At 32.5% G+C, this 23,339-nt stretch overlaps 1 protein-coding gene and 1 long non-coding RNA gene across 2 annotated transcripts; one reads left to right on the top strand and one right to left on the bottom strand.

Annotated features, from left to right (window-relative positions):
* Window positions 1-1,091: 1,091 nt before the first annotated feature.
* LOC134283463 (HHIP-like protein 2) lies at window positions 1,092-23,216 on the bottom strand. The gene is made up of 9 exons (XM_062765915.1): window positions 22,851-23,216; window positions 20,581-20,666; window positions 18,212-18,393; window positions 17,064-17,207; window positions 15,635-15,764; window positions 15,199-15,341; window positions 14,921-15,002; window positions 10,457-10,629; window positions 1,092-1,374 (listed from the first exon to the last, which is right to left on the bottom strand). Exons 1-9 carry the CDS (start codon window positions 23,214-23,216, stop codon window positions 1,181-1,183), a joined length of 1,500 nt encoding a protein of 499 aa, XP_062621899.1. The 3' UTR covers window positions 1,092-1,180.
* LOC134283437 (uncharacterized) lies at window positions 11,903-13,005 on the top strand. The gene is made up of 2 exons (XR_009995481.1): window positions 11,903-12,213; window positions 12,636-13,005. It is a non-coding gene; the product is annotated as an uncharacterized LOC134283437 (long non-coding RNA).
* Window positions 23,217-23,339: the final 123 nt, after the last annotated feature.

Raw genomic sequence — 23,339 nt, 5'->3', positions numbered from 1 at the left:
TGCTGTGGTCTTCAACTCAACATTTAGATATATCGACGACGTATTGTCAATTAACAATGGTAATTTCCATTCCTATGTCGAAATGATATATCCTGGTGAGCTTGAGATAAAAGATACCACAGAGTCTGACAAATCTGTTTCATACTTGGATATTTTACTTGAAAAAGACACTAATGGTAATCTAACAACCAAGCTCTATGATAAACGTGATGACTTTAACTTTTCTATCAACTTCCCTTACCTATGCAGCAATATACCTTCATTACCTGCATACGGAGTTTACATATCTCAGTAGATTCGATACGCTAGAGCATGCTCTACATATGAACAATTTCTAAAACGAGATAAATTATTGACAAACAAGTCGATGAAACAAGACTATCAGCAGTCTCGTTTAAAGTCATCATTTCGTAAGTTCTATGGTCGATACCAATCCTTGTGAGAAATACAATTTATCATTGATTCAAATGCTGGCTGACGTTTTTCATACTAATTGTTAGTCCATTATTTTTACACTGAATTGACGACGGATTTTTCCGTTATTTCCCGATCATGACAAGGAGCACACGGCGGGTGTGACAGGTCGGCAGGGGATGCTCACACCTCCATGGCACCTGATCCCACCTCTGATGTTTTGGAGGTCCATGTTTGCTATGCTCCTAATTAGTATTGTTTATGGACTTTGATATAGAATACGTAAATCCCAAACCTGATCTGCTCCCCGATACACTGCTTTTATTTAGTACATTTCTCTGTTAACCTTGGACTTTCAGAAAGGCGTGGTATTATCGACGTTATAGCGTCTGAAAGTTACACAGCCTTTCATTCACTGTTGAAATATACATGGGATAGAAATGCGGGTTTGAATGTCAACAAGTATAGCAATGATCCAATGACAGCGTTCCGCACGGCAAAGAGGAGGGGCTTAAGTTGTCTCATCGTTGTCAACAATTTCTTAACCACTGAGAATGTATTCGTCCTTTGAGAGACGTCGATTGCGTAGCGTCGAGAATGCCACACTTTACTGAAAGTCCAGGGTTGACAGAGAATTATACTATAATTTTTTTCATAAAAAGCTATCAACATCTATATTTATATTTCAAATTGTTTAATGTATGATGATCAACAAAGAAAATTGGATTCAACTTTCACAAACAATACTTGAGATTTTGAAACAAAATTATTTGTTCCGGTCCGTTTTGACCGGTGCTGGATTATTTGCGAATTTATTTCTGCACATTTTAAGTCCGGGTCTTTTCGAACACCACTTTATCCGGATTCCCTTTATACGTAGATGATGTTTATTACGTCGCTTTTTCTTTTTCCGTCTCCTATCCCGTTTCTCTTTCCGCTTCCTTTTTCTCTTCCGCTTACCTTAATTTAAAAAAAAAAGTCAAAGGTTATATTATTCTTATGTAAAATGTATGTAGAATTTAACGTGATGAACTTTTTTGAAAGCCAAAGGGAAAAGTAAATTAAATGAAAAACAACAATTTTAAAATGTTTTGACTGCAAACTTGGGTTTACGACTCGTCAGAAATATCTTACGTTTTCCAGGCTTTTTACGATTTTGAGAATTTTTGGTTTTCCTGGCACGTAAAATATCAAAATCGTTAAAATGCCAGGAAAACGTAAGACATTTCGGACTAGTTTTACGTTTTACAATGAAATCCATTTACTGGTGAGAACAGTAGCTTGTTTTAACTTTTTATTCAAAGTAGCTGTTAATTACATATACTAAATATCCTCTCTGTAATAATAATAAAAAAAGAACGCCCCCACCAAATGAAAAATTATTAAAACTTGCGTGTACACAACAAAATACAATTGATCGAAGCATTAATTATGGAACGCCATGGCTGCCTTATGTTAGATGGTTATAATTATATGCTGTGGGTTTATAATTATATGCTGTGGGTTTATAATTATATGCTGTGGGTTTATAATTATATGCTGTGGGTCAATAATTATATGCTGTGGGTCTATAATTATATGCTGTGGGTTTATAATTATATGCTGCGGGTCTATAATTATATGCTGTGGGTTTGTTATTATATGCTGTGGTTCTTATATTATATGCTGTGGTTCTTATATTATATGCTGTGGGTTTATAATTATATGCTGTGGGTCTATTATTATATGCTGTGGGTTTGTAATTATATGCTGTGGTTCTTTTATTATATGCTGTGGGTCTATAATTATATGCTGTGGTTCTAATATTATATGCTGTGGTTCCATAATTATATGCTGTGGGTCCATAATTATATGCTGTGGATCCATTATTATATGCTGTGGGTCTATTATTATATGCTGTGGGTCCATTATTATATGCTGTGGTTTTATAATTATATGCTGTGGGTTTATAATTATATGCTGTGGGTCTATAATTATATGCTGTGGTTTCGTTATTATATGCTGTGGATCTATTATTATATGCTGTGGTTTCGTTATTATATGCTGTGGGTTCATAATTATATTCTGTGGATGTATTGTTAAATATTCTGTCGGTTTATTAGAAACTATCTATTCAAATCTAGACTTCTAGTTTTTTTAGTTTACTTGCTCAAAAAATGGCAGCTAACCGTAATAGGAATGAGAGAGTGCTGAATAGGAAGGCATTACCTGATTGGTTTAAATGAGAAACAAGTATGAAATGTTTTTTATTATTTTTTTTTTATAAAGTAAAAATATTAATGTTTGAAATTAATGAGGGAATGTATGAATAGTACAGAAATATAGAAATACCAGGGAAATTGTAAGAGCGGGGGTTGATTTTTTTTATGGAGTGTAGGAATATAACAGAAATATAGAAATACCAGGGGAGATTGTAGGGGTGGGGGTTGATTATTTGGGGGGCAGAGTGTTATTTACTCCCGGTACCTATAAGTTAATTTTTATCAACTGCAATTTTGATTTTGGGGGGATTTTTTTTTATAAGCGCTTGGATTAAAGTTTAAACGATGCCATACACTTCAAATATTTATCATATTAAGAGAAATCTGATGCACATTGTTAACTAGCTGCAGATCTGTAGCGTTATGGTTTTATATACTTGACTTTGGTCGAAGACAAGTATACAAAACCATAACGCTACAGATCTGCAGCTAATTGTTAACTTACTTGACAAGCAAAAAAAAAAAAAAAGGAAAATGGCTTAATCACAAAGATTCTATTTCGAGTCGTGGGAGGGGGGGGGAGTGGTTAGGTTCGACAAACTTCTTTAGTACCCAGTTTTTTTCCAAACACCACCAATTTCCCCATTTTTAACCTATACTGCGACGTATCTGTGGAAAGGGGGGGGGCTAAACCTAAGAAACAATGTTCAATGTCTATACTAAGTATATGTTTGGAAAAAAAGTTTGGGGGGGCTAAACCCTGGTTCCGACTATGCTTATATCTACATTCTTCTCACTGCCCCCCTTTTAACAAAGGACATAACTCCTCTCAAATCTCAACACACAAAAACAAGTAAAAGTACAAAAGGTTTGTATAGAGTTCTGTGGGAAAATAATTGGTACTCTTTTCCTTATAGAGATCTTAATTTTTAAAATGTGAAGTGAATTTAAGGCAAAAAAAAAATATGATATTTTGCTCTTTATTTGACGACACACCGAGAGGAAATACCCCAGTATACATTTATATATTTTAAAAAAATTAAAAAAAATACTATTCTAATTTAATTTCAAACAATTCGAGCGTAGCGGAGTCAGCCGAGGATTGCCGATTGATTCAGCACTCCACTCTCTCATTCCTATTACGGTTAGGCCTGGTGCAGTTGCCGCCATTTTTTGAGCAAGTAAACTAAAGAAAAACAGAAGTCCAGATTCGAATAGCTAGTTTCTAATAAACCGACAAAATATGAAACAATACACCACAGCATATAATTATGAACCCACAGCATATAATAATGAAACCACAGCATATAATAAAAGAACCACAGCATATAATTATGAACCCACAGCATATAATTATGAACCCACAGCATATAATTATGAACCCACATAATTATGAACCCACAGCATATAATAATGAAACCACAGCATATAATAATGAAACCACAGCATATAATAATGGATCCACAGCATATAATAATGGACCCATGCACAGCATATAATTATAGACCCACAGCATATAATAATAGATCCACAGCATATAATTATAGACCCACAGCATATAATAATAGATCCACAGCATATAATTATAAAACCACAGCATATAATATAAGTAGCACAGCATATAATATAATCATCTAACATAAGGCAGCCATGGCGTTCCATAATTAATCATTATTTTGTTTATCATTTTGTTTATCTGAATTTCACAAACATGCTGAATCGTGCATTTGTCAACAACCATTGCCCATAATGCATATGTACACTAACTACATGTCAAGCCATGCTGTCATACACGTGTTGAAAAACTTTGTTTTATATAATTATGGATTAAGTTGTTATTAGAAATGATTCACGACATTAAAAAAACATACGTTTACTGTAGTATTTGTTCGTAATTCACTTTTTAACCCCCCCCCCCTTTTGAAGATTTGGGGCCATATACTGTAGTATTTTATTGCTGTGTTCATCCGTCTTTATAGCTGTCTGTTTGTCCGCAGAATTTCTGATCTTGCTCATAACTTTTTAATGCTTGGAGCTATGGCTTTTATATTTTACTTGTTTATTCCTCATGGCATGTTTATTCCTTGTGATACATATACTTGTAAGACCTTTCTTTGGGTAGCAACGTTTTTGACCAGTTGACCTTGGCCTTTTTTTTAATACAAAAATTTACTTAACTTTAACGTTAACCTTGTTCATAAATTTTCAACGGTTGTTGCAAGGGCTTTCATAATGTTCGTGCTTATGAAAAGCTTTCCTTGGATAGAAATGATTTGACTCTTTGGTCTTTGAGTTTGACTCACTTTAAAGAAAACTTGTTTTTGAATTTTGAGTTTTTAATAATTGAAATTAAGACTTTAATATTCCTTGGAACAAGACCTTCCGTTGGGTACAAACTATTGCACGATCCTTTGACATATTGGCTTTGGAGTTTTTAATTAAACCATATTTGAAAACCTTAAACCTTGGTCACAATTTAAGTTTTTCAAACGGTTGATACTTTTATTATTATCCTATTATATCCATTGCCACTAGATCTTTTTAGGGGTACCAACAAATTAAATATCCTTTGACCTCTGAGTTGAACCTACTTTTAAAATCTTTATCCTTGTCAATTTACTATCGAATGTTTAGACTGCTAGAGCTTTCATTTTCTATAATATATATACCTTCTGACAAGATCATTCTATGGTTGACTTAGATTTTGACCCACAAATTAAAACTTTATCAGTGGCCATAAATGTTATGTAGAACTGAGGCTTTACAATTTCAAATTTTTACTTCATGTAACAAGACTTTTCCTTGGGTACTGTCATGTAAATTTTGGATATACCAGGTGGCAGTAAATACAAAATTTAAAACATTTTGTAAATTTTAAATTTACTGCCACCCAGTAAATTCAAAATTTACAATATGACAGAACAGCTAGTTTCGACATTTTACCTAGATCTTGAAGTATGAACTACTTTTGAAAAAAAACAAGATGTGTTTGTGAAACACTGATGCCCTCGTAAGGCAAGATAGCGAAGATTGAACTTTTATTAAATGCCATTTTAATATATTGGCACATGAGAGGGCATTGATTGAATGAAAAAGGTAAAATTGGGATCATTATTGCATTCGTTTTGTACAAGAAAATTGAATGGAAATTTCCAGGGTCATTCCCCCTGAAAAAGACCGATTTTAACAGTGCAATGACGACCTACATTTATAAAAATTTTCTTAATTCTACTTCGAAAATGATTGGACAGATGAACATGTGATACATGTATATGCCAATAATAATAAAAATTCTTTTCTTTCAATAGAAGTAAGGGCAATTAGATAATATATTCCTTTAATTCCTTAAAAAGTTTTGCTGCTATTGGCAATGCAAAACTTTCTCTTTACAATTTCTACAATTTTATAAAGTAACCATCTAATCAGATGCTGAATTGTTCATTTTTTATTCCCCCGTAATCGAAGATTCAGAAGGGGGGGGGGGGAATAAACAGTGTATACTGTACAGTTTTTGCTCTGTCCTTGCTTTGACCTTGAAGTTTGGCCTACTTTTGCCATAACTTTTGAACAGTTGGTGCTATGGCTTTAATATTTTTTCTGAATATGACTAATGTCTAACAATTTTCTAATTAATCATGAACTCATTGGCAATTGAAAATTGCTAATTTGTGAAAGACAATAATGACAGGACTTATCATGGGGGTATCATTCATGTTACCTTGACCTTTGAGTTTGACCAAATTAAAAAAAAGAAGATTAATCTTGGCCAAAACTTTAGAATGATTGGTGCTTAGGCTTTCATATTTCACAGATATAATAACTGAGACAAGTTTTTCAATATACACACTATATTCCACAAAATAAAACATTTTTAAATTCATCATTGAGTTTAAAACAATACTTTGTATTTTTAAAAATTTAGTTATAATTTATTTTTTGAAAAATCTGGAATCTGCAGGTGGTCCTGACTAAGTAGGTTTGTGTAAGATATGCATATATTTATCATGGAGGTCTTTTAAACAAAATGATTATGTATTAAAAGTTTTAAAAATCGCCAAACATTAATTACAAAATTCTATCCAGTTGAAATTCAAATGCTAAAAATTTTTTTTCTAGCTAATGACATAGCCATTATACTGAAAATTTCTTCAGTCTGAAGGAATTACTAAGTAAAACCTCTCCAAGTGAGTAATTATAATGACTGGTACCCATGTACAAATCTTATCATACATTACTCTAAAAAAAATACAAGAACAAGTTAGTATTAATTATCATCAAATTGGAAAAGTAGGATGATTTTCATCTATGGAAAAATCTAAATTAACCAAAGTGTTAATATAAAAGTAGGATTGTTTGTTACCTGGCAAGCTATTCTCTTTTAATAGAGAAGTGGACAAGCTTTCACCTATATCCATGGATGTAGGTGAAAGCCTATTCTCTTCTCTAAAGAGAATACTGGCAGGCATTTTTATTCTCATAAGAAAACTCTTGACCCATACACCTTTTAAACTAATTTTACCAGTAACCAGTTTTCCCCAACCATCTAAGGCCCTCATCTAAAACTAATTCTGACAACTTACCATCGATTATAAAATGTTAGGAACAGGAAATTTTTAACTTTCTCGAGCAGCCATTTAAATCTACCTATGAATATAAGCAAGTACCTTCAGTCTACTTTATAAATACAAGTACTTTCACAGATGCACGGAAACAGCATATAAAACACCCAATGGCATGGCAAATGATGAATTATGTTTTAAATTAATGGTTAGATCTGTTTTGAAATACATGTACAGGTATATAAAAATTAGATTAATATCTGCTAACCATAAGCTAAAACAGAAACTTTTCTAATGGTTTTATTTTATTCATTAAAATTGTTTGTTTACATATATAATAAAAACCTTAACAAAGGGGATGAATATTGGGAAGTACAGGTATTTTCAAAAAAGTAAAAGCATAAATGGGTAAAAGTTAAAATTTGTACATGTAATACAAATTATCTTATAATACTGGAAATGATAAGATATAAAAAATACAAAATGTTTTCAAATCTCTCAACTTGGCAAGCTGAATGACTCAAATAATTGCAGCAGAAACATTCAATATATAAATTATGATAGTAAAAAATTATTCATTTTATTTACACAATTATTAATGGTATAAATGTATCCCTTAAAATTTAATCAATGAATTGATTCTCCACAAAAAAAATATTTTTCAGTTTTTTTTTTTTTTTTTAATTTCCACAAGGCAAAGTTCCTTCAAATTCAGTTTTCTTTTACAACATAATGAACAATTTTGAAAATTTTACTGCACTGCATTAATTTGTAAACAGTCCCTTAAAAAACGAGGTCTGAATACGTACATATAATTATCTTCAAAGAAAATTTTGACTGTCATTTATTTTTGAAGAATGAAATCAAAAAGATATATGAAATTTAAATTTTTCACAGAAAAAAAACCCGCTTCATCATAAAATTGTTAAAATGCAATGCATCTGTAAATAGATATTCTTTCTCTAAAGATTCTTTCTGCTAATACTTAAGAAACATCTTGGTTAGTATACAACTGCAAGATACCCCCAACATGCATACCGTACTGTTTGCAACACAATAAAAACTTTCAAAATTACCTTTCCTGTATAAAAATATTCAAAAGAAATTAATCATAAAAAAAAATTCAAAAATATTGTGTAGATAATACATGTAAATATATAAGAACATCAAGGTTAATAAGGTGAAATCGATTTCAAATTGCAGATCTATTCAAGTACTTGCAAAGTGTCAAACCCTCACTTGTTTCATTTTCTATTTTAAAAAAAATTATTAAACATCAAAAGTTTTTAACCAACTTCTCTCCAACAAAAATTCACATTGAAATATAAGAATACTTACTTTAACCTGCTTGCAATACAACATTAATTTTTGTAAATATATATTTTCACCATGTTTTAAAAAAATAATCTTTTAATTTGACTAAAAAACTAGCAAAGGAGAATTTGATAAGACCTGGCATTCCCAAACCAGTTTGTATAAAGCATCTTGTTTCCTTGATGGGGCAAACAGGGTAATTGTTACCAAAACATAAAATTTTTAATTCAAGATTGAATCTATGAGATTATATACAGAGCTAGATATTTGTAGTGCATATAATAATCTGAAAATACTTGAAAATCCATTATCAAGCATTGTAATATCTACTAAGAAAGTAAGAAGCACAATCAAAATTACATTCCTACTTTCATCATCCCCTTTTGAAGTCATTTTCTACTACAAAGGACTTCTGTTAAGACACTGTGGCATATAAATGCAGTTTGCAAACATTAATTGCATAGACAACAAAGTGTTCTAATTCCTGAGAGATCCATAAAATATAATATATACATGCAACTGGATATATAATAACTTTAAGGTAAATTGACCCTCTGAAAGGAATGTTAACTCTGCTTAGAAAAAATGTCTGTTTTTTTTCGTTTTGAATTGTTATAATGAAAACGTTAATTCTGTAAAATTTTGACACACATTAAGGTATGTTTAAATTTTCTACATTTTATGTACAAATTAGATTTCTTTTGGAAAATAATCATGATCTTAATGAATAATTTTATATGAGTGACTAGAGAGATGAGGAACTTAGCCCAGAAATTTCCTAATTAAAAGAAGTGTAAAATGGATATTTTTTTTATGGATTTAATCTCAGTAATCCATTTTGACTGAACCAGAAGGATTAAATCCAGGGAAAAAGATCCTAGAATGAAATTTATACAATGATCTTAACAGACCTTGACTTTACAGTTGGATTGTTTCCTGAGTTCAGGCACATCATTTACCCAAAGACATTATGGGTACAGCTGTATTAATTTTACAAATGAAACAGAGCCCACAGAGAATTTAACTCTGCATTAAGAACTACATGTACTATTGGATGACAAGGCACGTACACTCAATATTCGAAGACACTTGATTAATCAGGTATGAGTAATGTGTGCAAAGGGTACAAAAAATTATGTCTACTTTGTCTACTATTTCTGTTTTGTCATTGACCTTTAAGATCCTTTGGTCAAGGTCATTTGACATTAGACCCCTTGTGATTTAACTTGAAAATTGATGAAGACAACTGATTTTATACAATCCAATAGTAAGAGGCAATGTGCTCCTTATGGGTAAAGCATAAAGACACGGAGGAACGTAAAATATAAAATGGACAAGACATGTATAATTGACTTTGAAAATATTGTAACAATATTATCAAGCATTATCCCTGAAAGAACCTGTTTGAAGTATGAATGAAATCAAGGGGACAAAAACACCCGAACAGATGGATTTATGGAATGTTCCCTATGAATTATCTGCAAAGTTAGGCCAAACATAAGTAAAAAAACAAACTTACATTATTAAGACAAAAGTGGATTATAACAATATTAGAAATGGTGGAATTCACACAGGGGACGGGCCTAGGTAGAAAAAAAAAACTTTATGAGACACTGGATTTCACAAAGGGGACAAGTCAAGCTATTCACTAGTAAAATAATACACTGGGTGGGATAATTTTATCTCCTGGTATCTAATACTGATTTTGATTGACTAGAAAAGACATTGTAAACCAACAACTACATACAAATCAACAACTTGTTCTTAAACTACATTGAGATGGGACTTGTTAATATATCTATCACAAAGAAAGTTCTACAACCTAACTTCTAGATACCATCAATGTACCCTTTTTAAACAAAGTCCCAAGTTACAGATCTAAAATTAGTAGACAAAAATGTCATCATGAGTTTAGACAGAAAGCCATCACAATTGCTACAGCAGTGCCCCATGCATGCCGTAACATACCAACTCTGCCCGAAGTCGTGGTGGTCACTGGAGACGCCGTACTTGTGGCCCTGCTTGGACGCTGTGTTGTGGTGGTGGGCGGGGTTACAATGGGGAGACTAGTGGTGAAGAGGGGTGGTGTTGGGAGGGGTCCACTCAATCTAGCTGAGGCACATTGCTCAGGGTTACCTCTCCTGAAAAAAAATATATTTATTGTGCAATCATGTAAATCTAAAGCTTAAGGTACTCCGATCCTCAGCCAGGAAGGATAACTCTTTAATTCATAATTTAACTAAAAAAGTCTCAAAATGCTGTTTTTCAGAGACAAAACTGTCTTAGTCCACCTCACTTAATGACTTATACAATTTTATAATACTGAACTATACAGATTACTTTTATGATACATGTACTTTGTTTTATACAACGAAAATTGATATTATTTTTTTTAATTCAATTAAATAATTTCCAATGCAATACATTGTAGGTGTAAATGAATTTTCAGGTGTAATAACTGTAGAACCAATTCCTGAATGCTGAGTCTGACACTATTTGCTAAGAGGTACAACGAATATATAACTTAATTGCCTTGATCTACTTCATTTATTCTCCTAGAAGTTGATCAATCTTTCTTTTTTATTGTTCACAAAAAAACTTTTTTATTACTAGATAAGATAGGAAAATCTCATTAACTATAAATATAGTAAATCAATAGTTACTGCAGTTATCTAAACCATCCACAATGATGCAATGGTTTTGACAGACAAGCTGTGAAAAGCTTTAGCTTTTATATAACATAAAATGGCTACAAATGACAAAATAAATCTAACTGCCTTCAAAGTTATAGATATAATATCCTATATATAAACTTAATAATCAATAGTATTCCATACTGAACAATAAAACACCAAATATAAATAGGTTTTTTTTGTGAAGGCCTCATCTGGTTGAGGATTCTCTAATTAAGACAATTAAACAGAAAGAGAGATGTACACTAAGTGCTGGTAATGACTCCAAAGGGAGTCGCGCAATGAAATCAATATCAAAATATATAAACAGAAATCTTTTTTACAGGGGATGATCTTAAAAGCAATTAAATTAATGCAGTGTTTCTATCTTAATAGAATTCCGATCATGAAAAGGTCATGACCCTAATTCTGGTTCTAATACTGCTCCTAAAATAACTTGTTATAAAACACATAACACACTGTGTGTAATAAAATAAATGGCATTCATTGAGTAATCATGAGCAATCATTGTGTTATCAAGATAATATCAAGCATCAATCAAATAAAACTGTATATTTCTTACACAGGTGCTCCATTGCACCTGTTGAAAGAGAAGGTGCAGGTTTTCATTCTGTGCAGAAGATGCACTTTACAATCATATAGATGTCAAAACATTGAGTGCTGAGTGGCACGATCTTACAAGACATGACAGAAAGCATGTCTTCTGCCACTGACTGGGGTGTGTGTTCTTGCAAGACCCTCTCAGGTTTGTTTTCAAAGCATTCTTTATATACATTGTCTGATTATAAAAGTGGATTTTTCTAATTTCTTACAGTTGCTTGAAACAGATTCTACATACCATTTTCCTATCATGTATCATGTGCAAAGCTGACAGATGTTGAATGGAAAGAAAGGTCTACAGAAGGCTTTTTTTCTACCCCAAAGGAATTAAGGAAGAAATGACAATTCACTAAGAGAGATAACTCTAAATGCTCCCTTGCTTTCTTAAGAGGATTTTTGTCCCAAGCATCATTGTTTAAAATATTTCCAAAGGTATTAAATTTGCCACAGTTCAATTTTCTCTTTCTCTTTTGTTAGAAAATAGTTTTCAAGGTAATAAAGGGATAGTGAACTTGACTGCTCTTTAAAATAATGTAAAAGGCCTCAAAAATTCATTTTAGTGATCAGTTAGGTTCACTTTTAACCAATAATTTAAGGCAAACTAATAAGCTTCGTTCTGCTATATGTTTCTTTCAGAGTTCAAATTTACAGGTTTAAAACACAGAAGAAATATTTAAAAATCTTCTTAAAGTCTTTTTTCACTTTTAAGTTTGTTAACTCCAAGAACATACTGAGAATACAATTGTATATATACCTGCAGAATTTTCTTGTCACTATTCTAATTACTATAGACCAAGCCATGAGGCAAAAAAGTGCCATCTATGTATATTTACATGTATTTATACATTTTACAGCCCAGCCAATTGTTTTTATGAGGAACCAGAAACAGATCGTAATGGAGCAATATAGACCTGCTTTTAGTATTACATGTAATATAACTCCATTCCCATGACCAAATACAGGTTTTCAAGTTGCATAAAGAACATGGCCTACTTTAAGTACGAATAAGTATAAAAAATAATTCTTTTGGTAATTTTGGACAGGAAATTGTATTATTAAGGTAGAATGTTAAGAGAGTTCAACTGCACATGGGAATCCTGAACCTGTGCATATTTTTGTAGTAGTGTGTGATTCACTGCTTCCGATTACAAGTATGTTTCTTTTATTGTTTTCAGTGACTATTATTAAACTATTGGGAGAAATAAAAATAAAACTTGAAGTAGATCGAGACTTTAATTTTATTTCATTTATAGCTCAAATTAGGGTCGGTGCTCCCTGTAAAACAGGAAATAAAAAAATTGTTGGTCTATCCTGGGCTAGTGAGTTAACCCTTTATCTCAATTGGTAGAGCAATGGACTAGCATGCTAGAGGTTCTGGATTCAATCCCAAGCAAAAATGTATACAAGTTTTTGTTGCATTTGGGGCCATTTTGGGACCCGGGTTTTCTTGACAGGTGAAAGTTATTGCCCCAAGAATTTCGCCCCATGACCTTGTCACTCCCAAAAAGCTGAGGACATCTCATTCAAATATCTGGACAGTATTAGTGTGTGCTTTCTACTACCCCGGGTATAATGGGCTAGTGGGTTAACCCTTTAGCTTAATCAATGGAGCACTAGACTGGTATGCCAGAAGTCCAATGTTCAATCCCAAGCGGAGGTACATACATTTCTCTCTTTGCACTGACTATTATGTCTGAAGTCATGATTCAAAGCCAAGACAGGATTTCCCATACATATGATAAAGCATAAAATTAAAGCACCATGCAACAATAACCCTATGCTTGAAATAATTCACATTTTTGGTACAAAATATACATGAAGGATATGGAAATAACTAACAGTATTCAATATCAATGTCCACGAAACAATACTAATTAGGAGCAGAGCAAACAGGGACCTCCAAAACATCAGAAGTGGAATCAGGTGTCATGGAGCAGTGAGCATCCCCTGCCAATTGGTCACACCCGCCGTGTGCTCCTTGGTGTATAAATAATGAACTAACAATTAGCATGAAAAATGTCAATCAACATTTGACTCAATGATAAATTGTATTTGCTGACAAGGTCATTGTATCGACCATAGAACTCAGGAAATGATGACTTTAAACGAGGCTGCTGATATTCTTGTTTCATCAAATGTTTGTCAACAATAAATTTCATACCTAGCTTTTCTCAAAAATATTTATTTTTACTACAAATACTAAGCACAATGTCTGTGTCTTTTGAGAAGTCATCCAAATTGGGTTGAGCTTATATATTTACCAAAAAGTCCTCCAGCTACAGTAAGGAAGAGCCTCTACTGTTTCCTTTTTAAAAAACATGATTTTTAAACCCCATTTTTATCTCATATCAGTATTGTAAAAAGATGGGTGATGCTCCAAGATCAGAGTCAAGAGGACAAAAATGCTGTTTTCAAAAGAAAAGATCTTATCTCAAAGAATACACATGTGAGACTTGAAAGAACTAGCTCTAACCAATCAAATATTATGGGAACACCTAATATAAGCTTAAAACAAGAGGCCCATTGGTCTACATTTGTCCTTCCTTGATTATCTCCCCTTGTAAGGGAGCTTGATCCTTCATTATTATAATTTAAACTCCCCTTCACTAAGTTCGCTTAAATTGGTTTTTGGGAAGAAGTTGAAAATGTGAAAAGGACAGAGAGGTGGAGGACAGACAGACAACTCATGATTAGAAAAGCTCAGGTGAGCTAAAATATTAAACTGGTCATTCTTTGGCTAAAAGTGCAGTATTTAAAACCTGACTGGTGATATATCAACCATGCATCTCTAATCAATATTATATAGAACAAAGTTCTGCTCCAAAAGATTAACTTGCATGTTAATGCTGAGGGTGAGGGCGTCACATAAGCTCCCCCAACTTTGTTGAGGTGAGCTAAAAATGTAAGAAACATTAAAATAGGGATTCAGTTTTTATTTCCAATGCTAAAAAAATAAGAAGGGGTTGGATGGGATGGGGTTGGAGGTGAGTCAAGCAGGAAACCCTAACTCAGAACAAACAATGTGCATATGAACAAACAAGATCATAAGTATGCATGTTATAAAGAACAAAAGTATTATAGCTAGAATTTTTAATTGAAACATTGTTGTAATATGCCTAAGTCTCTTAGACATATATACCTCGCTGGGTCCACAATTCTGTAGACTTTTCCACTGGAGTCTGCTGAGCTAGCCCGTCCAGTAGACAGCATGTACACTTCACCTGTAAAGGAGGGAACAAAACATTTAGTTTGCAAATTTTCCTTGCGAGGGGGATCAAAGTACGAAAAAACATGATTAAAGGGTCACAAGGACTGCTTACAGCATAATTAAGTGGCAACTCTTTATGTAAAACTATCACTTATCCCTAGCACCATTCCCCCACTCTTCCCAGACCTAAAAATTTTTATATCACCCACCTCCTTCATCCTCTCCAAATGACAGAATATGAGGCTCGTAATAATTGATCAGGGGTGGGGTACACATCTCCGGGCCACACATGTTTAACTCCTTGTTATTCCAGGTATTTGTTTGGCGGTCATGGAGAAGGCGGAACAATCGGCTGTGGAGAAAAAAAAAAAACACATAATATTCTCTGTAAAAACATTATATAAAGTTCAGTACTCATTTTATTCTTTAATTGCTTGATTTTTTTAAAAAATGAAATTTACATATATACTGAAAGTTAAAAGTATCATGTAATTTTTTTCAAAAACAAAACTTGTAGAATTTTTTCCCAACTGTATACACACACAGGTCCCTTTAAAATATGCATTTTTCATATAGATGACTAAAATAAAAGTCTAATCAAAATGATACAATTGTTTTTTCTAATTCTGTTACAATATATCTTACCCATTCATGAAGTCTCCAAAGATGTAGAATCCATTGAGATTAGGATTCAGACAGCCCCGGTAGAAATGACCTCCAGTAATTGACTTTCCCACCCTGTGAGGGTAAGAATGGATGGGAAAAACTTCTGGTCCTACAAATTAAATTTTTAACTGATAACATATCATAAACAATCTTATTTTTAATTTTAAGTCTATATATACACACTGTAAACGGGGTTCAAGGGCCACAAAGCTCACATGATTCACATATTTGCTGATTTTACATATAGCCCTTGTTTTATGTAACATATTGTTTTTTGACAATCAAACCAGACAGTTACCTATGACAAAAAATTATTCTTCAGGACAACAATTTCAAAAATCAATGCTGAAAAATGTTAGTTTTTCCTCTTTTTTTGAAGCAGGTCTAACGTGGATTTTTTGCTTTTTTTTCCTGTGAGTCGATCAACAGATGTCAAATTGATGATTACATCTGATTCTTACTTAATAATGATATACATGTACTCTACTTTAAATAGTGTATTCAAATGATTTGTATAAAAGAGTTAATTTATAAAAGACAGTATCCACATGAATTTAGAAATAATATATTGTGTGTCTATATGATTAAAATGTATAAAAAGGGGAATAACTCATTTTTTTAACTTGGGGAAAAAAAAAAGTTTAATACATGTATAATCCTATTCAATATGTATGTTTGTTTTATGTCCCTTTTGAGAATTTTTTCCTCATATTAAAGAACCAACACTTCCAGTGGAGAACTGCAAATTTTAGATCAACACTTCGCACTAAGGGCCATTGAGCAGCGAGAGGTTTTTTTCATGCCAGCACCTACTGTAACACAAGACCTCAGTTATTGCTTTCTCATCCAAAGGACCAATTTCCACATCTCAAAGTGGGATTTGAATACACAACGTATGTTTAACAAACTAAGAGATAAATCCACACCCTTAATAGTTATTTTATCATATTAACCACCTCAGAAAAATTCAATAATTAGGCCATGCAGAGTTTGTTCCTCTTTCAGGCACATCTCCAATGGGCTGAGACACGAAATTTTTGACATCAAATAAAACCATGATATTCACACAAAAAAAAAAAAAAAAAAAAAAAAAAAAAAAAAAAAAATTAAGCAGACTAATAGTTTTAGGTGTACTTAGTGCATTTGTTTTAACTTATTTAACTCAAATGTTTGCACTGATGTTTGTTCTTTAAAAAGATATTTATTCAGTACATCTAAATCTATTAGTATTTTAAAGAAGAAATATTGAAGTGCAGGCATTTAAGTACCAGTATAAAGAATTAAAACACAAAATTTACTGCATTTTTTCTCATGTCTATAACTGTGTTGTAGCTAGGACAGCCATTGACAGATCTGAATGTATGAGCCATGGTAAAGGGTGCTTTTACCCAGGAAACTGAATACCTACCAATGTGTCCACAGATTTCTCTATCATAACATGCTGGACCCTCTCTGGCATTCCATCCATAGTTAGCTCCCTTGATCAGTAAATCTAATTCTTCATGTGCTGACTGGCCAACATCACCACACACTATTCTTCCCTTACCTTCTCCTAATAATATTGTAAAATAATGAGTATATTTATTTCAATTAACATATTTTAAGTACATGTATATGACATTTTTCTACAGCACTTTTGTGTGAAACTTTAAATAGCATTAGTAAATTTTCTTCTGTCTGGCAGGTTTAAACACTCCAAAATAACTTAAATTTCACTGACTGGAATCAATTCTTGGAAAACTGACAGTGTGTTGAAAGGGAAGCAACTCAGTTTTGGCTTGTTGTGAAACATTTTTACTAGTAAGAACATAGATGTTTTCTACTATATAGTTGTAAATTTTTAACAACAAAATAATGATAGAAAAACTTAATTAACACTTATAATTGCAAGACTTTTCAAAGTAAAATTTTTAGATGTATTATGCCACATTTTATTTCTGTGCACCCCAATAACTGTACATATAACTTAAATATGATTTTTATAAAGTCAAGCCTCTTATATTTAGATTGAAAGAAATCAACAAGAATTTTTCACACAGTAATTTGGGCTCAGTTTAAATACTTTCAGAAAGTAACAAACCTGCTCTGTAATGTACTGTAAAATCACATATTTTCATGGGGCCTTGAGGTATGGGGAAAAAAATTTTACTTTGTGGGGATTTGATTTCATGGTTGGTAAAAGTTTAGTAGTAATGCATATGAAATATTTTACATTTTTTGGTGGTCATAAATTCGTGGGTCTCTCCATACCTTGAAAACAACGAAAATTAAAACCCCACAAAAATTAGTGATTTCATAGTTTCCGGTAACCTCAGATAGTCAAAATGCATTACTGTAGATCACTCAATTTTCGTGACACCTTATTTTCGTGTAATAGTCATTGACTCTTAATTAGCGAGACATAATTTTCACAAAATATTATTATTCCTCTTTATAGTCTTAAGGTCCTATTATACATGAGAATGAAATTTTTGCGAGCTCAGTGTCTCGGGCAATTACGCGAAAATAAAGTTTTTCACGAATAAAAAGTGATTTACAGTACTTTCATCCTTTTACCTGTGCGAGGATCCCCTCTATCTTTTCCACACCTCCAGATATTTCTAACTCCATATGCATAGATTTCAGGACGGAACATTGAGTGATTGGCAAATGGATTATCCAGGGGAATCTTGTAGGGAAACGGATAATCCAACTCTGTATCCACATCTATCCTCAACACTTTACCCAGGAGGGTGCTCCTGAAATTTGAAAATTCGGATTTTTATACAATTTTTTTTTTAACTTTTGGTTTAGAGGATTAAAGATTAAAATATGGTGTAAGCGAATCCTTTACATTGTGTATGTGTGTGTGTGTGTGTGTGTGTGTGAGGGTGTGTGTGTGTGTGTGTGTGTGTGTGGGGGGGGGGGGGGGGGGGTTATGTCCAATATTCTCTATTGATTTTATACTGGATGTGAGACAAGCATAGCTGAATTGCCATTGAAAATGTATCAAAATAAAACTAAATAGCATTAAATTATTTCAATCCTAAATAAAATATAAAACCCAATGAAACAACTTTTGTTGCAGATTTGCCCAATAGAAAAGAACATCGTAAATATACTATGTGATAATGAACTACATGTACTAAATGTTAATGATAATTTGTTTTGCATAAGTAATGACACACTGAATAATACTGTTATCAATATATAGTAAACCAACCTTTGCTAATGTTTCTGATCATGCCTGATTAAGCAATATGGTAATAATACAGATTCATGGACTACACATAAAAGCCATTCCTTAATTGACATTCATCAATCAGTATTAATTTCGTGAGCCAATTATCATATCATTAAGAGTATATAACTTCCATAATGAATAAAGGAGCCCAAAGCACGAACAAAAGGGGAATATAATGAATGATATATCAAATGAGTTAAGATTTTGTCTTCCATACTTTGTCCACACTTACATATCATATTTTGTCAACATATATATTCTGTGCACTTACCAGTATTTGTCCATTTACCCATTTTGTGTGCTTTACATACCATGCACCTACCGTAAATACTCGCCTATAAGTCGCTCTGCCTATACGTCGGTTGAATTTTTTAAGGTTATTTTGGAGGCATTTCTCCATTGACCCGCTTATAAGTCGGTACATTTTTTGACACATAAGGTCTACAAATTCAAATCCACTGGTGATTTTAACTTGTTTTCAATAAATATTTTTCAAACTGACTATGATACTTAATTTTAAAACATAAATCAAATAAGTAATACACACTCAAAATACTAATAAAATAATTTAATATGTAAATACTTGCACTTTATGTATAATCTAAGCATAATTGTCAGTTATGCATAACAAATACTACATTTTGCCTTCCAGAAAAATATCAATCTAATATGACTCACCTATAAGTTGGAAATAGAGTTTTAGACCAAAAATTAACTCCAAAAAAACCAACTTATAGGCAAGTATATACAGAACTGTAAACCAAATTTTATTCGCGACGACTTTATTTCACGATTTACCAGCGGTAAAGTAGTTGGCGACGATTAATTTTCGCGATCAGGCCTTTTTCGATCTGATGTAAATAGACAGAGAGGCTTTAAGTACCGGTTCGCGGCGAGAAATATTCGCGATGACGAGGCTGACGCGAAATTCGCAAAAATTTCTCCCACGCGAATAAAAGTTGGTTTACAGTATTTTGTTCACTTACATATTTTGTCCCCTTATACATGTAAACAATGAAATATTTGGAGACAATGAACTGAAAGATCCATTTATCAATACAAATTGTGGTGCAGAATAAACATAGACCTCTTAAACATCAGAGGTGGGATCAGGTGCCATGGAGGAGTAAGCAGCCCATGTTTTGTCCATTTTCAACCAGTCTTTTGTTCAATTACATATCGGTATTTGTCCATTTACATTTCCTTTTTCACTTGCATACTGGTATTTGTCCATGTACCACCAGTATTTTGTACGTTTTTCATATTTTGCCCACTTATGTATTTTGTCCACTTTAAACCTATTTTTTCCTCTTATACATACTTTATCCACTTACCTATTTTTTCCACTTACCTATTTTGTCCTCTTACTTACTTTGTCCACTTACATACTTTGTCCACTTACCTATTTTGTCCCCCTGCCTATTTTGTCCACTTACATACTTTGTCCACTTACCTATTTTTTCCACTTACCTATTTTGTCCACTTACATACTTTGTCCACTTACCTATATTTTCCACTTACCGATTTTGTCCACTTGCATACTTTGTCCACTTAACTATTTTGTCCACTTACCTATTTTGTCCACTTACATACTTTGTCCACTTGCCTATTTTGTCCCCCTGCCTATTTTGTACCTATTTTGTTCACTTACATACTTTGTCCACTTACTTATTTTGTCCACTTTCCTATTTTGTCCACTTACCTATTTTGACCGTTTCCCAGGGGATCTCCTCTGGACCCACCATCTCCCACAAAGATATATAAATAACCGTCATCTCCAAATAAAATCTGAAAGTTAGGAGGAAAACAAAAAATAAGAAATAAGAAATATACTGCCAAATAAAATCGATTTTGTTTGGCAAATGATTAATTGTAATGAAAAAACACACACATACACATCATCTCAGACTGAATTCAAGTACTATAGTAATTGGGGTCATTTTTTAAGAGATTCATTTATTAATAACATTGTTATACAAAATGCAAACAGCGATACAATTGTTGAAATCTACTTGTCATTTCAATCTGTAGCTATTAATGCCTAGATAAATAAATTATGTGTGTCCAGTTCCCTGACCCACCCTAAAATATATGAGCCGACCCTAGAAATTTTATCCATCAATCTTTCTGAAAGTTAACAAATCTGGTTTTGCTGTTAGAAATCTAAATTTCAACCACTTCATGGTATGAGTAAATGCATAATCCATACACATTGAGCAGAAATGTTTTGACAGTGATTTACACAGTAAAAATGGTTGTCAGTGCTTGCTTATAAAATGTTTGAATAAAATAAAATGTTTTATCTACCTACCTACCTACCCTATTTTTTCTCTGGTTGGAATAGGAAGCACATTATTTATTTACTTTGGCCTGAGCACTTTCTTTTCTTTTGTGTAATACATAATTCATATTTACCAATGAATTTTCCCTACTACATGCATGCAGAAAGAAAATTTGCAATTTTGTACATGTACATTCATGATTAGTATTTATACTTTAACTCAAAGAATGTACTAGATATATGTACTGTAGTTTTCAAAAAATGCAAATATTTTCTTACCATTTATAAACCGGTAATCTTTTTTATCATATTTCATTGGTAATAATTTATTCATGAAATGTTTCTACGCTTTAGATATGGAAATCCAATTAAAATACAAATAAGAACAGGTAACTTCATCAAAATGCTTTTTTTCTATTTTCATTCTTTTCTCTTTTGAAATTAAATCTTCAGAAATTAAAGCACATGTTCATATTGATTATAAGATAAAGAAATCATTCTTTTAAAACTTAAGACTTTTTCTGAAAGGGTAAAAAGGCTTAAATATGATCTGAAGATCAAGAAAGACCTTCATGGATATATTGATTCAGAAATACAATACCTTCATACTCTGAATCCCTTTGAATATTAAACCACAAAAGGGTCTTTGTTGATGTTTGGGGAATTTAACATGTACTATAAATGCATGAGGATTATGCGATTCAAGATAACATTTAATTAAATTTTCTAAGTTTACTTGAAAGTTGAATCTGGGTTGTGTCATAAAAATCTAGAACAAAATTTCCTATCTAGAAATCCTTAATCAACATCAAGGTTAATATGTTAAAGACTAAAAATTATTACGCAGTAAAAAAAATACAAAAATCTAATTAACAAATCAGAATCTGTAGATTTAAAGTTAATTAAACTGAAATTCGTTAAAAGAAAGGTGGATTAAAGATTAAACAATTTAACCTAAACCTTAATGTAACTTGATAACATCTATCAGCAAATTTAGCTTGCTTTTTCATGCATCGCCTGAAATAACCACTTTCCCCAAATGCTGACATTAAAAAAGTTTCTGGCTCTCAAATTTTCTTCGTGGGTAATAACTTTGTGTGTCTGAATAGACAAAGATTTACATGAATGATAAGGGCCTTTGTGGCAAACAGCTCAAGAGCTAATAACATGAAGAAAGTGTTGTACAGAAACATCAACAAGTCACTACTCTTGGTACAACATATCATCATGGTTACTTCTAGCTGACAAGCATACAGAAGAAATCTTTTAAAATAAAAAGCACCTTGGCAGAATTGCAATTTTTTATCACATGTATAGCATGGTATGATGGTAAAGAAATTATGTTCTGTATTAAATCTTCAAATGCTGTTGCTTTATTGCCTGGGGTGTATATATATAGCCTTCTAAATTGGTACACATATAAAGGTGTCCAAAAATAAAAAAAATATCATTTATCAACTGGTAATACCGTAATGCATGTTTATGATGGAAAAAAGGGGAAATAAGTGACATCTCAACTTCATTTATGTTTTTTATTAATTATTTCACTATATATTTAGTATCTTATCCCGCCACATGAAGGATGTTTTTCTTTAGAAAAAAAGCTCCTTCTGCGCAATTCCTTAATTAATTCAAATGAAGGTTTAGTTCTGTAGTAAGGAAGTAGACACCACCTTAATGCCAATACAAACCTCTCCTCCGTTGTGGTTCCAGAAGGGTTCCTCCACTTCTAAAATCACTCTCTCACTCCCAGCATCTGCGATGTTAGGATCCAGGCTCGACACTAGAAACTCACTGATGCGGATCTTATGGTTGTTATTCATTAAGTCATTATGGCGCTCAAGTAGTGTGGAATAATACACAAAGAATCTGCCATTTTGTCGAAAATTGGGATGAAATGCTAGTCCCAATAAACCTCTTTCATCGCCTTCATTTCTTGAGTTGACAGTCTGGTAGCTAATGTCCAAGAAAGGATGACTTTCACTTGACCCATTCGCATAATATTTGGTCCGCCTCGTTTGTCTACAGCTAAAGGTAATTATTACAAAGTCCGGCATCATAAATATGAGCCGGACCAAATACGATAACATATTTGGTCCGCCTTTTATAAGAAATGGTCCGGCCCGTATAAGGAATGGTCCGCCTACGTTTTTTGGTCCGGGTGGTGAAAAAACGTTTTA

Source organism: Saccostrea cucullata, unplaced genomic scaffold (assembly GCF_032062105.1).
Source record: "Saccostrea cucullata isolate Sc308-1 unplaced genomic scaffold, CSIRO_AGI_Scuc_v1 ctg527, whole genome shotgun sequence".
Classification (NCBI taxonomy): Eukaryota; Metazoa; Mollusca; class Bivalvia; order Ostreida; family Ostreidae; genus Saccostrea; species Saccostrea cuccullata.
This window is presented reverse-complemented; position numbering and strand designations above follow the sequence as displayed.

Coding starts and splice junctions, on each gene's coding strand:
- LOC134283463 (XM_062765915.1), bottom strand. CDS start 23,216: ATGCCGGACTTTGTAATAATTACCTTTAGCTGTAGACAAACGAGGCGG. Junction 20,667..22,850: donor GGAACCACAACGGAGGAGAG/GTTTGTATTGGC, acceptor CCTAACTTTCAG/ATTTTATTTGGAGATGACGG. Junction 15,765..17,063: donor AGAAATCTGTGGACACATTG/GTAGGTATTCAG, acceptor TTTAATTTGTAG/GACCAGAAGTTTTTCCCATC.